At 44.3% G+C, this 16,301-nt stretch overlaps 1 protein-coding gene across 1 annotated transcript in view; it reads left to right on the top strand.

The window, feature by feature from the left end:
* Positions 1-15,767, top strand: part of LOC121689707 (phospholipid-transporting ATPase ABCA1) — a 40,844-nt gene extending 25,077 nt beyond the window's left edge. Inside the window, exons 7-8 of the mRNA XM_042069766.1 lie at positions 8,457-8,700; positions 14,237-15,767. Of these exons, the coding sequence (XP_041925700.1) occupies positions 8,457-8,700; positions 14,237-14,347 (355 nt within the window). The 3' untranslated portion in view covers positions 14,348-15,767. The remainder of the gene's footprint in view (positions 1-8,456; positions 8,701-14,236) is intronic.
* The last annotated feature ends 534 nt before the right edge of the window (positions 15,768-16,301 follow it).

Genomic DNA, 16,301 nt, shown 5'->3' on the forward strand with positions numbered 1-16,301 from the left:
TGCCTCTGCGGTCGACCCCTGGGGAGTTGAGTCGGGCGTGGGGTTGAGTTGAGCTAGCGCAGAGGGCCCAGCTGAGCGGCTAAGTTCAGGTGGAAGAGGGGGGAAAGGTTGCCGTGGAGAGAACTGAGAACCCCTAGTCACTTATTTGCTCAGGTGGTGGTGTGGAGCTTGTTAGTGTGAGAGTGCAAGTGTGTATTTGTGGTGTGTGTGTGGTGTGTGTGCGTGTGTTTGTGCAAGTGGGTTTGTTTGTGTGGGTGAGTGTGCAGACTTAAACCCAGAGGAAAATTAAGGTGCTGCTGTTTGCAACTGGCCAGTAAATTCACATAAAGTGCTCACCTGAAAGAACTCACCTGCGCTTACATAACAGCGGTATGTGTGTGCATGTGTGCTTTGTGTATGTATTGTGTGTGTGTGTGTGTGTGTGTGTGTGTGTGTTGTACTGTGGTGTGTGTGTGGTGTGGTGGTGTGTGTGTGTGTGTGGGTGGGTGGGTGGGTGGGTGTGCAGCTCTTGTTAGTGTATCAAGAAGTGTGTCTCCGTCTGCCCTGCAAATGATGAAGCCGCCGTCACAGAGGGAAGAGAGAGCTGCTACCCACCTGTGAGCGTTAGCTGCTGCCGAGCTTGTTAACTAGTTGAAAGGTGACAGCAGTCACGGCTGGAGCGTTTCAAATCCTGCGTGTGACTGAGGTTGTGTTTGCTGTGGTACTGTTGAAAGAGAAAGACAGAAATAAAGAGAGGGAGTAGGATAAATGGAGGAGAATGAGCCAGGGAGAGAGAGAGAGAGAGAGAGAGAGAGGGAGAGAGAGAGAGAACTAATTGATCGGATGGCTGCTGCTGCTGGGGTTTTACAAGCAACGTTTTGATTATACGTGTATGCCTGCAAGCACTCTCGACGATGCGAGTGTTGATCCTTTTGAGTTCCGCTTCTTTTTATCTCCCTCACGTGGGTTCTCCGTTCCTCTCCCCTCCGTGTGCCTTCTCGCAGCGCGTTGTGGACGGAACCCCTCCGTTCGCCCGGCTGGACCGGGCTTGTCAGGGTTCCTGATTGGGTGATGAATTAAGCAGGAGCAGCGGTCGTGTAATGAAAAGTGGTGTAGGAGTGTGATTTCATGTGGAGTTAACATGTCTCAGGGTAATTAAACGAGCACTGAACAGTTAGGAATACAAAATGGATGAGATCTGTGCCGGTTTGACTTTGTTCTTTTTGCTTCTCCTTCATTGTTATGTTCATAGCTAATTATGTAAAATGAAACAAATATGGAAGACTTACAAATACGTCAGATATGACAAGACAAACAAATCAGTCAGCAGTAACCAGTCACCAGACGTGTGTGAAAACCACCATGGAAAGGCTTACAGTACATACAGGCAAACGTTCATGCTAGTTGCTGAACAGGAAATCACACACACACACACACAAAGTATAGTCTGCAAACTAGCTTCTGCTCCAAAAGTCATTTAAAGGTATTTTACCACCACAAGCCAGGGCCCTTCCTCAGACATAAGACCTTTTTCTTTTTTTTTCAAATGGCCGCATTGTAATTTCCAGTATTTTTCAGGCCTTCTTCCTCACTGACAGGTGGGCTAGGGCCTTTACCGTTCTATTTACTCATTGGCAGTCTGAAGCGTCCCCTTTTACGTGCCGCTGCCTGAGCGTGCCGTCTCATTGGAATGCGTGTATGCGCGTTTGAAAAATTGCTGTGGAGTTTAGCCAAAGGGGTGTGAACCGCATGATAAATGTCAGCGCATTTTCTCATGCAGCCGAGACTGATTTTCTCATGCGGTTTCTCATGAGTCATTTAAGAGCTCATTCCTGGGAGTTTTGATTAAGTCACTCAGAATATGGGGTTTACTTGAGCTGCGGTCTCGACTACACCTCCCCACCCACCCGTGGTAGTTCTGGTGCTGGATTGTTGGTTGGACTGTTACCATGCAATAGTTAATGTGTGTCACAGCAACATCACTGCAACAACCAAATGCACATTTACCATGGTGGAACTGAATATTCCACTCCTAATTTATTCTCCTCTGCTCCTTTACTTTTCCTCATCCTCTGCTCTTGTCTTCCTCCTCCTCTCCTCTCTCATCCTTTCCTTTTAGTTCCTTCACCTCTGCCTATGCTCATTCCTCTTCTCCTCCTCCTCTCTCTTCCCCTCTTCTCTCCTTCTCTCTCTTCACCCCCCCTCCTCCTCCTCTCTCTTCCTCTCTTCCCTACTCCCCCCCTTCTCCTCCTACCCCCCTCCTCCTCTCTCCTCTCTTCCCCTGCTTGAGGCCACTGCTCCACTGCGGAAGCCTCTCAGGAGGAAGTTATTTCGGTCGCATCTCTCCACTGAGCGCCTTCTCCCTCCACGGGGACTGTGGTACTCCGGTGGGTGCCAGGTGGGGTTGGAGTGTTGGGGAGGAGGGTGGCAGAGGAGAGTGAGGATGGAGGCATGGATGATTTTGGAGGACAGGGGGTGGGGGCAGAGTGTGTGTGTGTGTGTGGGGGGGGGTCTGCTCACTTGAATTCCTCCCAGGTTTCTAATTATCACAATGGAACCTGTCTGCTGTTGCGTGCCGTGCGCTTAGCGCACGCCGTGGACATTTTCACGGGTAAATATGACATTAGGGGATTAATTAGGCAGAAAACAATGGGTCATAAGTGCGCTAACGACAAAATAACAAGGCAAAGTGGTTTACTCCTCAGCGCGTAAGGCTAACATGGCATAAGCCCACTAAGATTACCGACGTTAATGAGGATAGAGAAGGCCATTCGCTCGCTAGTGAACTGTGCAGTCTGTAATGTAATTTCACTGTTAATATCAGATGCTAACATTATTCCTGTTCAGCTGTGTTTATTTATTATGTAAAATTGCCCAGCTAAACTCTATCCCCAAGCCACACGCTCTTGCTTCACTGCCAAGTGAGCAATTGAGACTTCAGTGTCTTCTTTTTACAATACTGTCTAGAGTAGAAAGACTTCCCATTTGTTATGGAGTGAAAATATTCAAGATAACACTGATTGAAACAAGACGATCAAAAGGTATTAAGGCCTATGTGATGATTAATCGATTGATGATTTATACAGTGCTTTACAATGAAAGGAGTAAATGTCACCTCAACTACCATCAGTTTGTGCCAGAATTGTGTTATGATATAGACCAGGGGTCGGCAACCCGCGGCTCCGGAGCCGCATGTGGCTCTTTGATCCCTCTGATGCGGCTCAGCTTTTGAAATTAATTAATCACTTGACTCCGTAACCGTAGCTGCACAATATTGTTACATTCGCAGTTCGTTGCCATGTCAATATCAAACAAAATCACCGATTTCCCTCCATTTCAGTCAACTATAACACTTTAATTGTTGATGTGATGTGTTGTTGTGTGTGTGTTGATGTGTGCGCTTGCTGTAGGCTAGATAATATGTTCAAAAAGGAAACGTCAGCGACCACAGCAACACAAGGCTGAAATGGGAAAGTTTCCATCCGAAGACTGACTATGAAAACGCGAAATGAACTGCCCCGTTATATATCGCACACTGCAACGAGTTAGTAGGCTATTGCTGTGTTAACCCTGTTCGGTTCCACTTGCATGTGAGAAATCTTTCTCACATATGAAAAATATAAAGACAAACCTGCGCTCACGTTTAAGGGCAATTCCGTGCAAAACTGTCACATCCATAACGCCAACGCGTTATGGATATGACAGTTTTTCTTGGAGTTGCCCTTAAATAGTGACAGCCTCAATTCTTGCATGAAACTTCACCTCACTGAATATGAGCCATCCAGACTCCAAGGCCTAATGTCAATTTCGTTTTTTTGTTACTTTGCATACCAAAGGACACTGGAAAAATAGGGGGTGGTGTTTAGCCTACATGGGAAGCCTAAGGCCTATACTTCTGTCATTCCACTTAACATTTCAAGTTACTTGCACATTAAAACTAGTAGAAAATGTAGGCTATTTAAAAATCCTCTGTTGAATGAAAGTAACTGTACGTTAAATATTGAAACTTTTTCTTGTAACTGTCTTTATGTGGCTCTTCTGAGATTAAAAAAATAATACATTTGGTAAAAGTGGCTCTCCAGGCAAAAAAGGTTTCCGACCCCTGATATACTGTAGACCATATGAGGAACTTATAAAAAAAAGTTAAACTTTAACTCAGAAGAACTTAAAAGTTAAAAACTCCAAACCTTTGGTGAAGAACCTTTTTTGTGCCAGACAGATGCATTTTGTTTGCTAAAAGGTTTGTGTGTTTACTTAAAAGAGTATTTATTTTTACCAAAGACATGGATACAGAGGAGATGTGTATGCATATAATTGGAGTTGATTGAATGTAGGTGTTGTGTTCTAAATTGAATGCAAATCACTTCAGCATATATTCTCAAAAAGCAAATTACTCAAAATGGGTGGGAAAAAACATACATGCGTGTTTTGTTTCGATTGAAGTGTTTTGTGTAAATACATAACGACGCTAACGGATTCCCAAGTGTTTCGCGTAAGCTTTGGGGCAGAGGCCTCGTTTGCTAGACTGTGAATCACGAGCTCATCAGCGCTGGATCATATTGATTACATTTTCCCGGCCGCGTCGGGAGTGTGGATAAATTCTTCAGCCATATGCTCGACTGATTCTTGCCGTTTGGTTCCCACGCACGCTTCCAGGGGGGGCTGAAGGACCAGCAGATGGCTGACATGTATAGCCCAAATTACCTCCGCGACGTGTGAAGCACGTCCTCGATGCGCACCGGTGTCGAGAAGCGCGGTGCGCCACACAGCTACAGCTGTTTACAGGAGAGGGTGGAGGAGATGCTCTGCGAACGCTAAAAACGTCTCTGACCTCAAAGAACCGTTTCTAGTCAGCCTCTTCCGAGTGGATATGCACAGCTACTGAGAACACACATACGCATTGGATACACAACTTTGAATACTTTCATACATATCGACACACGCTCACACTCATGCACACAAACAAACACAAACACAGAGAGACAAGCACAAATAGTTCTACATTTAGAAAGGCAAAAAGATGCTTCTTATGCGTCTTACACAGTTTCAGCGAGGCACAAAAAAAAACACAGAAATGCAAACAAGCTCACTGCCTATAGCACACACAGAAATAAATATACACACACACACATACATATTACATTACATTACATTTTGGCTGACGCATTTTTAACCAAAGCAACTTACACACAGAGACATGTACACACACACTTGGAGATGCATGCAAAAGTAGGTGTTCTATCCCACACACACACACACACACACACACACACACACACACACACACACACACACACACAGGCACACACACACACACACACAGAGAGACACAGACACACTCCTCTCCAGAATTGCTTATCGTCTCTGCAGGTGGTTGATGCTCAGCTCTCTGCACTAATTCCAGGCAAGGCCTCAGAGCACAGCAGGCGGCCGCGCCCTTAACACACACATGTAAACAAAGTGGCGCCGTGGTAACCTATCAACCTATCAGCAGGCAGAGGGGCCTGATGTTCCATTGCATACAGCCCTGTCAGATACCCCATAGCAACAGGGTCCTGAGGGTGGCAACAAGGGGTGGGGGGGTAGTTGGGAGTGATGGGGCAGATGTTGGGAGGGGATGTTCGGGGCAGGACGATGGGGGTGCACACACCTGCTACCCGCTACCCAGTGGGTAGCACACGCCTTGCACTCACACACACTGGCAGCAGGGAAATTAACATCAATTATGCATCATCTCTCCCTCTGACTGGGCCTCCCTGTGCCGAGCTCCCTCTCTCCCTCTCTCCCTCTTTCTCTATCTCTTTCTCTCTCTCTCTCCCTCTCTCTCTCTTTTTCACACTCCACCTTCCTTTCATCCTTTCACTCAGACACACACACACGCACCTACACACACACACGCTCTTGCGCACACACACACACACACACACACACACACACACACACACACACACACACACACATCCAGTCACATGACACTCATCTCCACCTTCCTCATTACTTTCTTTTTTGCCTCTCTCTCTCTCTCTCTCTCTCTCTCTCTCTCTCTCTCTCTCTCTCTCTCTCTCTCTCTCTCTCTCTCTCTCGCTCGCTCTCTCTATTGCTGTGTCCATAATACATTTTGATATTGCCAAAGCATGACAAGTGAATTGTGTTAACATGCAATGTAGCAACAATAACAAATATAAAACAGAAGCTAATAGCCACATAACAATAAAACAGTTATGAACAGATGCAGTCTTTTCCTCACTCCCCCACTCCTTGTTCCTCTCTCTCTCTCTCTTTCTCTCTCTCTCTCTCTCACTCTCTCTCTCTCTCTCTCTTCCTCTCTCTGTCTCTCTCTCTGTCTCTCTGTCTCTCTCTCTCTTTCTCTTCCTCTCTCTGTCTCTCTCTCTCTCTCTCTGTCTCTCTCACTCTCTCTCTCTCTCTGTCTCTCTCTCTCTCTGTCTCTCTCTCTCTTTCTCTCTCTCTCTCTCTGTCTCTCTATATCTCTCTATCTCTCTCTCTCTCTCTCGCGCTCTCTCTCTCTTTCTCTCTCTCTCCTCCACTCTCTGTCTGGCTGTGCCTCCCTCCCTCCCTGAGTTTAGCGGAGAAGTTCTCGAGCGTGCGGGAGGGAGAGGGAGGGAGGGAGGGAGGGAGGGAGATGGAGGAGAACTTAACAGAAAGACCTGATAGTCCTGCAGAGCTGCAGAAAAGAGTCTGATGAAGAAGTAGGCTGGCGCTTAAAGCACTTCACCACTTCCCCTCGCCTGCCACAGCCACAGTCACAGTGAAGTGTTTGTCTTTATGACACGATGAGGGCTGGAAACATAGGAGGAGGTTTACAAGAGACAGATTAACCAAAACTGATGATTTCACTGACAATCTACCATCTATTGTTGTTGAAGAGTTTTGTGATTGCGCAACAGCGGCTGTATGTTTGTGTATGTTTGGTTGCAATGTGAAAAAGCAATAGTGAGTTGTATTATTTTGACACCGTCATAGTATGATTTGTTTTTCTGTGTCCTAGAAAAACATTCAGTCTTTCAGGCAAGAGTTTCCTGAACAGATTGCTTAAATTTGCTTTTGTATATATCTTGTGAATAGTGAATATTCACAACCCTGTACCATGATGATAAATATGGACAGCACATTGATCTTTATGTTTTATATACTCCTTGGCGGACTTAGCGGAGGCTTTTATCTATATCACTTTACACATCGTTATTCAGCTCACCCAGTCTCAGAAGGAGACTGTGCTTGCTCCACTGAACAAGGGCATTCATCTGAAACAGCCAGGGTGTCTCCCCTTACATCTGAACCCCTCCTCCGTTGTTAGTGGCATGTCTTCCCAGCTGAAGGGCATCGTCTGGACACTGTCATCACTGAATATTTATTGATGGTGGATGTGGTAGGTGGACCGACATGAGTGCGGCGCACTCGGCTTGCGATGTTTGATTACGCCGACTCTGTTGTTTCCAATACAACCCCTGTGCACACCACCACCGAACCCCCACCATCGCCATGACGCCGCCGTGTAGATTACTGTACAGTTCAATTTCTATCCGTTTGTCAGTGTGGCTCAATGAAATCCACTGTTTATCAAATGCTCTGTGTGCAGCCTTCCTTATACACCCTCAGTGCTCTGGCTCTACATGTGGACTCTTGAGTGTGTATGTATACTGCTTGGTGTAGTCCCTCTTGCAGATGGTGGTTCTACATATTGACTCTTGAGTGTGTATGTGTACTGCTTGGTGTAGTCCCTCTTGCAGATGGTGGTTCTACATATTGACTCTTGAGTGTGTATGTGTACTGCTTGGTGTAGTCCCTCTTGCAGATGGTGGTTCTACATATTGACTCTTGAGTGTGTATGTGCACTGCTAGATAGATAGATAGATAGATAGATAGATAGATAGATAGATAGATAGAGACTATTGATCCCCAAGGGGAAATTCAAGGGTCTCAGTAGCAGACAGACATCACACACAACAGCACTTACAGCAGAAATGGTAAACATAAGTATAAACATATAACTAAACTCCACTGTACAATAAAGACAGTAGAATATAATGCTTGGTGTAGTCCCTCTTGCTAATGGATACTGTATTGACTAATTAATTACTGGATACTTGCTGATATTGGATGTTCCTTTCTACTCATACCCCCTATGTGAAGGTTTGTGTAGGCTGCAGTGTGATTAGTGTAACAATAAATGCTACCTTTACACTCAGCGGCAATACTTGTTTGTTATTGACAAGTTAATCACTGGATACTTGCTGATAAGATAACAAGTGTCTCATCCCTCTCAACCTCCCCACGCCCCCTCCATGTACAGTATATGTTTGGGATTAATGTTCAAGCTAGAGTTCAATTAGACTTATTGCATTTTACTTCCTTTACACACAATATCAATACGTGTAAACTATTGACAAGTTAATCACTGGATACTGGCTGACAGTGGATGTCTTAACCCCCCCCAACCCCCCCAACCCCATATGTAGGTTTGGTGACGGCTACACGGTGATTGTGAAGGTTGGGGGCTCGCCCCCTGCTCTTGGGCCTGTGGAGGAGTTTGTGCGGGCCAACTTCCCGGGCAGCTTGCTCAAGGAGCGGCACCACAACACGCTGCAGTACCAGCTCCCACACGGAGAGGGCGCTCTGGCGGGCATCTTCAGCCAGTTCACCAAGCACCAGAAGGCCCTCAGCGTGGAGGACTACTCCGTCTCCCAGACGACGCTGGACCAGGTACGTGTTTGTGTGTTTTTGTGTGTGTGTGTGTGTGTGTGTGTGTGTGTGTTTTGTGTGTGTGTGTGTGTGTGTGTGTGTGAGAGAGAGAGAGAAAGAGAGAGATGGAGAGAGAAAGAAAGTTAAAGGGAGAGAGAAAGAAAGATACATTTTCTGATGGTTTGTAATTCATTGGCCATGCTTTTATCCACCAGTATTTCCCACTGTGTGTGTGTGTGTGTGTGTGTGTGTGTGTGTGTGTGTGTGTGTGTGTGTGTGTGTGTGTGTGTGTGCGTGTGTGTGTGCGTGTGTGTGTGTGTGTGTGTGTGCCTGCCTGCCTACAGGGACACAGATAAGTGTGTGCATTTGTTTGTGTTGATTCACTTGCTCCGTCCTTCAGCCTTCACTTAAGAAACAACATTCTCCAAATTATTTGCACGTACGCCCTCCTCTCCTCTCCTCTCATCTCCTCTCTTCTCTTCTCTTCTCTTCTCGAGAGCAGCTTGCCCAGAATATACAATATATTTTCACCGTGATGGATTGCCCTGCTGTTTATCATATCTATTGACCTTAGTTGAGGTGAGACTTTTGAGTCATCCCAGGACAACTCTCTCTCAGCCTCCATAGACACGTTAACGACTCAGCCCACTGATGCCGGGGCTGTGTGTTCGAATCTAGCCTAAGGCAATTATTATCATTAGCCCAGCAGCTGCGCAATACCTAATACAACTAATCAGCGATATTTGTTGACTCTGATTAAATTATTTAATTGGTAATGGCATGCAGCTTTGAGGGCTTTACCTGTCTGTTATAAGGGGCCATGAGAGTTCTTCTCTTGCTTAGTGTGTGTGTGTGTGTGTGTGTGTGTGTGAATGAATGTGTTCGTGCTACCCCAGCCTGGGAATTCTTCCCTTAGTTTGAGCTGGAGAGTTCTTCCCTTGGTTTGGGCCTGAGAGTTCTTCCATTGGTTTTGGCCTGAGAGTTCTCCCTTAGTTTGAGCTGGAGAGTTCTTCCCTTGGTTTGGGCCTGAGAGTTCTTCCATTGGTTTTGGCCTGAGAGTTCTCCCTTAGTTTGAGCTGAAGAGTTCTTCCCTTTTGTTTGGGCCTGAGAGTTCTCCCTTCATCTCTACAGCATCAGAGTTTATCCCTTGCTTCAGGCCTGACAGTTCTTCCCTTGGTTTGGGCCTGACAGTTCTTCCCTTAGTGTGGGCTGAGAGTTCTGAGAGTTCTTCCTTTGCTTTTGGACTGAGATTTCTACCCATACTACTGGCCAGAAAGTTATTTCGCTTTAGGCCTCAGAATTCTTTGTTTGCTACTGACTTCAACATGATTCCATCAGTTTTGGTCTCAAAGTTAAGTAGTATAAGTATATATACTCTTTTGATCCCGTGAGGGAAATTTTGTCTCTGCATTTATCCCAATCCGTGAATTAGTGAAACACACTCAGCACACACAGTGAACACACAGTGAGGTGAAGCACACACTAATCCCGGCGCAGTGAGCTGCCTGCAACAACAGCGGCGCTCGGGGAGCAGTGAGGGGTTAGGTGCCTTGCTCAAGGGCATTTTAGCCGTGCCTACTGGTTCGAACCGGCAACCCTCCGGTTATAAGTCCGAAGTGCTAACCAGTAGGCCATGGCTGCCCCAAAGTTCTTTCTTTGCTTCAAGCCTGCGAGTTCTTCCCTAGCTTTAGGCCTCAAAGTTCTCCCTTTGCTTTAGACTTGAGAGTTTTTTTCTTTGCTTCAGGACTTCAGGACTAAGAGTTCTTCCACAGATTGAGAGTTCTTCATAACTGCAACCTAAAGGTTCCTTCACTTCTAGCCTTTATGACAGAACTTTCTCAAATCGACCCTTTAGTAAGAATGTCTGTATCTGTTAGCGAGTGACAGCTCGCATTCCATCACTTGAACTTGATTGCTCAACTCTCAGTGAAAATCCATGAAACACCCTGGGTGTGAGCTTCGACACCATCACTATGGTGGTGATGGTGATGGTGACTATCTATTTCTATGCTCTTGCCAGGCTCTCTTAATTAGGGCTTACTGTATGATTATTTTGCTCATATGAGAAGCTGTGCTTTCTTAACTCCGACTAGCGCCCTGTCAGTCTGAAAGCACTAATTGGCTCTACATCGCATCATGCTCAACCTGCTGGTTTTATACTGTAACTGCTCAGTGCTGTTTGGATTTAACAGGAGCATCAGGGGCTTTTTTTCCCTTTACTCCTATTCTGCTTTGTCCACTGTTGCCTTGTGAAAATAAAACTGGGTGTATTATGGTTATTCACTGCCAACATTTGGGCAACAGCCTTGATTGGGATCCCCCATCCAACACCTCTACATGGAGTTTGTTTCTCCACAGTGTTGCTCAAATGTTAACACATCAGGCCAGGTGGCTTTAGCTTGTAGCTTGGCTTGTAGGCATCAGGCCAGGTGGCTTTAGCTCACTTCAAATGGTTTCACCAGCTCCCCATATATGTTCCTTCCTCACTATCCTGGGTTGAAATTGCATTGCAACCAACAAAGTTGCTAACTTAGTTAGCAACTATGGTTTTAGGAAACACACCACTGATCAATTAGCCTGGTCCTACCAGACTCTCACACATTTCATAATGTACAGAGAGTCTGGCTACTTTCCATTGCCTAGCGTTAACGTCCTTGAAGGCGAGTACTCTGTTGAAGTTTAAAACTATTGGATCTGCCCAGAGCCACTCTGGATCTGCCATAACCAATCGCTAACGTTTGGTCGTGACGTATGTCTGGCTCAATCTAGCGCACAACCTCAACGTCATCGTTCTCAGCCACTCCGTCTGTTCGCTGATTGGACCTGCAGATTTTTGCAGGAGAAAACCTGTGAATATACCACAGACCCAGACGACGTACTGAAGGGAAATAAAAATTAAGCAGAAGTACGTAGGAGGGCGAAGCCAGGCTACTGATCAATAGCTGCTCCCCAACAATGTGTGCTGGATTAAATATTGTAAAAGGTTTTGCCAACCTCTCCTACCTTTGCCTTCCTCACAGTCTTCATCAATTCCTTCTCTCTAACAATGTGTGAGAGAGGGAACAACATGCTCTATGACACCCTAGCAAAAAACAAATTGTCTCTTTCACTGCAAAAAATCCTAGAATTCAAAATCTAAGTGAGATAGATAAGTTTAAATCAAGGGAATATATACTTATTTTTGCTTAAAACAAGAGAGTTTTGCCCCGTTTTGACCTTGTTATAAGTGAAAATATTCTTGTTCTGTTGGCAAATCTTGCAAGTGAAAGTTTATTGTTTTGTGGGAAATACTACTTAAAATAAGCATAATTATCTGGCAAGATTTGCCAATAGAACAAGAACATTTTCACTTAGTACAGTACAAGGCAAAAAATCAAGTGCAAAAATGTCTTAAGCAAATATTATTTTTGCAGTGTACATCAAATGTTGTGGAGAGACTTCTTGCCTGAACTATAAATTGGCCTTTAAGATGCACCGCGATGAACAGCTTCCAGCCCATCCCCCAGGACTCAATGACACAGTCTGTTTCACTCTCTCTGCCTCTCTCTCTCTCTCTCTCTCTCTGTCTCTCACTCTCTCTCTCTCTCCACCAAAGACAGGACTCCCTCCTGACAAGCACGGTGCTCCGGTGAGGTTAATTGCGGTCCGCTGCGTCCTTCTTAGTCCTGCCACGCCTCGATGGTCGTGCTGTAAACATCGGCGGAGTGATTAATTTGCCTCCTTCTCACTCCGCTCCAGTCCTCTGTGGCATGCCGGAAACGGGACATCACTCGAGCACGGTGTCACGTTCTGTCATGCCTTGAGGGGTGTTGAGGTGACGGGGGCGGGTGAACACAGAGGGTTCATAAAAAGTATGCCCTTTATCAAAGTATATATATCCTTTGTCATGTGCTCATACAAGATGAAGAACACGTTTATGTGCATTTTATATTTAAACACAAGACTACACTCAAAACTACTTAAGGCCTGGCGGAGGATGTTACATTGATGTGTAATAACTAAATACATGAAAAAACAAGCAAACATAAAGGAGTGACATTGTATAACCTTATTTTAGCACAGTTTAGACTCAAGACTCCCCCAACATTTTTGACATGTACACCTACGCCATACACCCCAGGTGTGTGGTATTGTCAGAATTATCATAAATTCTGTTGTAAAACTACTCTTACCATACTGAACATGGCCGTGCCTTTTGTTATCATCATGAAAATTGATATCATTGTATAAAATAATTATATATAATAATAATAATAATAATAATAATAATAATATTGTGTCATGCTGACTATTTGTGTCTGCAGGGCTTTCTCAGTTCTAAGACAGTCAAGCCAATTTCATGGCACATCCAAAGACCTTTTTTTGTCCTTTGTCGTTCTTGTTCTTTTTTCCCCCCTCACAAAGTTTTCTCAGGAGTTTTCCCTGGGCTCTGGTAGAAGCGAGGAGACATTTGAAAGGAGCATGCAGTTCAGCAATATCACCCACCTAACAATCCTCCACCGGTGTCCAAGACTAAGGGTCCCTCTAGTTCCAATTAAGATAGCTGGCGTAATCTGACACCTGGATGGATGTGGGAATTGGCTGCACTGACATGTTTCCCTCGGAAATGAAACACGGTCGGGGGTGGTGGTGGGGGGGTAAAGGAGTCACTTGCTTTATCTCTGGAGCGAGGAGTTGTGCGGAGAGAAGTGGATTTGAATCCACCGTGGCTTTCAAAAAAGGCTGCCATTGCTTTGGCAGAGAAGAAGAGAGTAGGAGCAAAAAAAGGAGAAACAGAGAGAGAGAGAGAGACAGAGAGAGAGAGAGAGAGAGACAGAGAGAGAGAGAGAGGGAGAGAGAGAGACAGAGAGAGAGAAGAGAGGTGTGAAGTATAGAAGAGGCAAAGGAAGTAAAATGAGAGAGAGAGAGAGAGAGAGAATGAGGTAGTGAAGAAGGAGAGTAGGGAAGTGTATGAGACTAGAGAAGAAGTGGGAGAGAGGGATAGAGAGAGAGAGAGAGAGAGAGAGAGAGAGAGAAGGAGTGAAGCTGTGGATGCCACAGAGGTGGTTGTTATTCCTTTTGCAGGTGCCTGCCTTCAGAGAAATAATAGAACAAGTTCACTCCTCCGTCTTCAGAGCCTGCGTTTGCTTTTGGGCTTGATGCACGTGAGAAGTAGCGGGAACTATGGAGGAGAGTGGGGGTGGGGATGACAGACGGAGAGACAGAGAGGGAGAAAGTGTGCCTGTCGTTTACTATATTCAGGTTTTATATTCTCTGTTTCTCTATTTTCAGCTCTCTGTTTCTCCTACTAAGAAACAGAAATACAGTGAATGCACACACACACAGAGAGAGAGAGAGAGAGAGAGAGAGAGAGAGAGAGAGATACTCTAATCTCATCCACACCATGTCTCTTGTGTATACTCCATGTATGTCCTGTCCAATCAGAGATGTCCGCATGGTCAGACTCGGACACAACCATGATGGAATTAAAAAGGATGACGTGAGGAGCACAAACCATCTGTTATTACTTCAGCAGACATGTTTTAATCTGAAACTGTCTCGCCTCTTCTCTATTCAGGTCTTTGTCAACTTCGCCAGGCACCAGTACGATGAGGAGGAGGAGGACGCCAGGGCCTACAATAATGTGGTCGATCTGTCGGACGAGATGCCAGTTGACCGAAAGAAATAGTCCAACACTTTGACTTTAAGTGAAAGGGAGAAGAGGCTCTATACTCTCTAAAGTCAGAGGACAAACTCAGGCACTTTGATGATTGATGATTGTGTCATGCTTGGATATTGTTGATAATTTAAGCAATTTCAAAAACATGTATATTATTTATTATTATTTTTAATATGCAAATCAAGTTCAAATGGAAAATATTATTCAGAAGACTCTACTTATAGTCTTTACTTATAGCACCATTTTGTGTGAAACAGCTTTTAGCGCATAGCTCATAATAGCTCATAGCTCACAATTCACCCTTGGGCTTCTAAGTAGATGTTTACTGTGACAAAAATGTCCTATGCTAAAGAAATATTATTCCCAAGGGATCCCAAATGGGTCCTTGAAGCTGCAAAGGTTTCAGGTCAAGTAATCTCAGTTCTGTCACAGTGACAAGTGAACGGTCATTTTCTATGAACGCAGCATAAAATGACAATGATTTTATACACATTGCATGTTTTAATTCATAACATATACTGTAGCTACGATACCAAATCATTAAGTTCCTTGACATACATGTTATATATAAATATTTCTTTATCATGCATTTTTTTTTTTAAATGGTTGTATAAGACCACGTGCAATATTGTCATACAGGCTGTAACACCATATGGGAATGTTAACTTGAAAAAGAAAATATTTTAGTACAAAGTATGTTTACCTCTAAAATGTTCTACAACAGTGTGCTTCACAAAGAGTCTACAACATATTTAGCAAGATGAACGATAACATTGGTCCTCGTGTCTACAAATTAGCTATTTGTTCTCAGTCTAATCAGATATACCTTATTTCTAATCAAAGATGATATTATACTATGATATAATCCTTAAAGTCCAAAAGTCATTGCCAAGATACTGTGATATTTTCATATGCATCTGTATAACAGCCAAATACACATTTCATTTTTTAATATACACTGGCAGAAAATATGATATACTACAGCTTGTCAAATAGTCTTTAACTTCTCGCTACAGTGAACACAATTGGTAATAAAGTCTTGCAGTGAGATAAACTTTTCCTACAAACCATCACAGACAAATAACCTATATCAACAAATCCACCCCAACACCTCACACTACATTAGGCTATTAGTCATTCAAGTGAGTTTGCAACGGTCATCTTTAAGCTCCTTAAGATTGACCACCCCAGTGTTTAACCAGTGGGACTTAACATTGTCTGACATGTTTAGCTCGGGAGAACACAGATTGATTCAGGTCCACTGTCCAGTCCAGTTTGCGCTCAGGTGATTCCCTTCATTGGGCTGCCATTGTAGTCAGTTGAAATGCTCAATACCTTTACTGCTTTTAATGTCCACATTACACTTTTTGTATTTATTTGGTTAGTGTGTTAATGCAAAATAAATACAATTTCTTTTTTGACCACCTCACCACGCCTGACAAGTCTCTCCTGGTAGCTAAATTTTCATTTGTTTATTTATCTTAAACTTCCACCTTCATCTTAAATGTGCTTGAATGTGTATGTTGGAATGTGTCCTATTTTCCATATGGATTTGTGCCTAGCTGTACTGTATGTAGAACACCTCGTCTCAATGAACTTTAGATGGTTTGTTTTTTCATTTGATTTTTACCAGCTGCGCATTCCCTTAAAGCACTTTGTCATCTTGAATGAAATACCTCACATTAGGCTTGTTTTTGTTTTTTTCCAACCTTACCCCCCCCCCCCCCGCTCCACCTCCTCCTCCACCACCACCATCCCTCCCTCTTTAAGAATGAAAACAATCCATCATCTTCGTATGCCTCTCCTGGGAACAGAGGGTTTTTACTCTATGCACATGCCATCTTTGGCATGCCAGTCATTGGCCTCCCCTCCTGCTATCTTGTTCTTAGCCGAGAATAATGAATCCTATTTGTACTGAGTATTGCTTTGTGCTGAGGCAGATGATTAAACATTTGCACAAATT

The sequence above is a fragment of the Alosa sapidissima genome, chromosome 18 (genome assembly GCF_018492685.1).
Source record: "Alosa sapidissima isolate fAloSap1 chromosome 18, fAloSap1.pri, whole genome shotgun sequence".
NCBI classification, from domain to species: Eukaryota; Metazoa; Chordata; class Actinopteri; order Clupeiformes; family Clupeidae; genus Alosa; species Alosa sapidissima.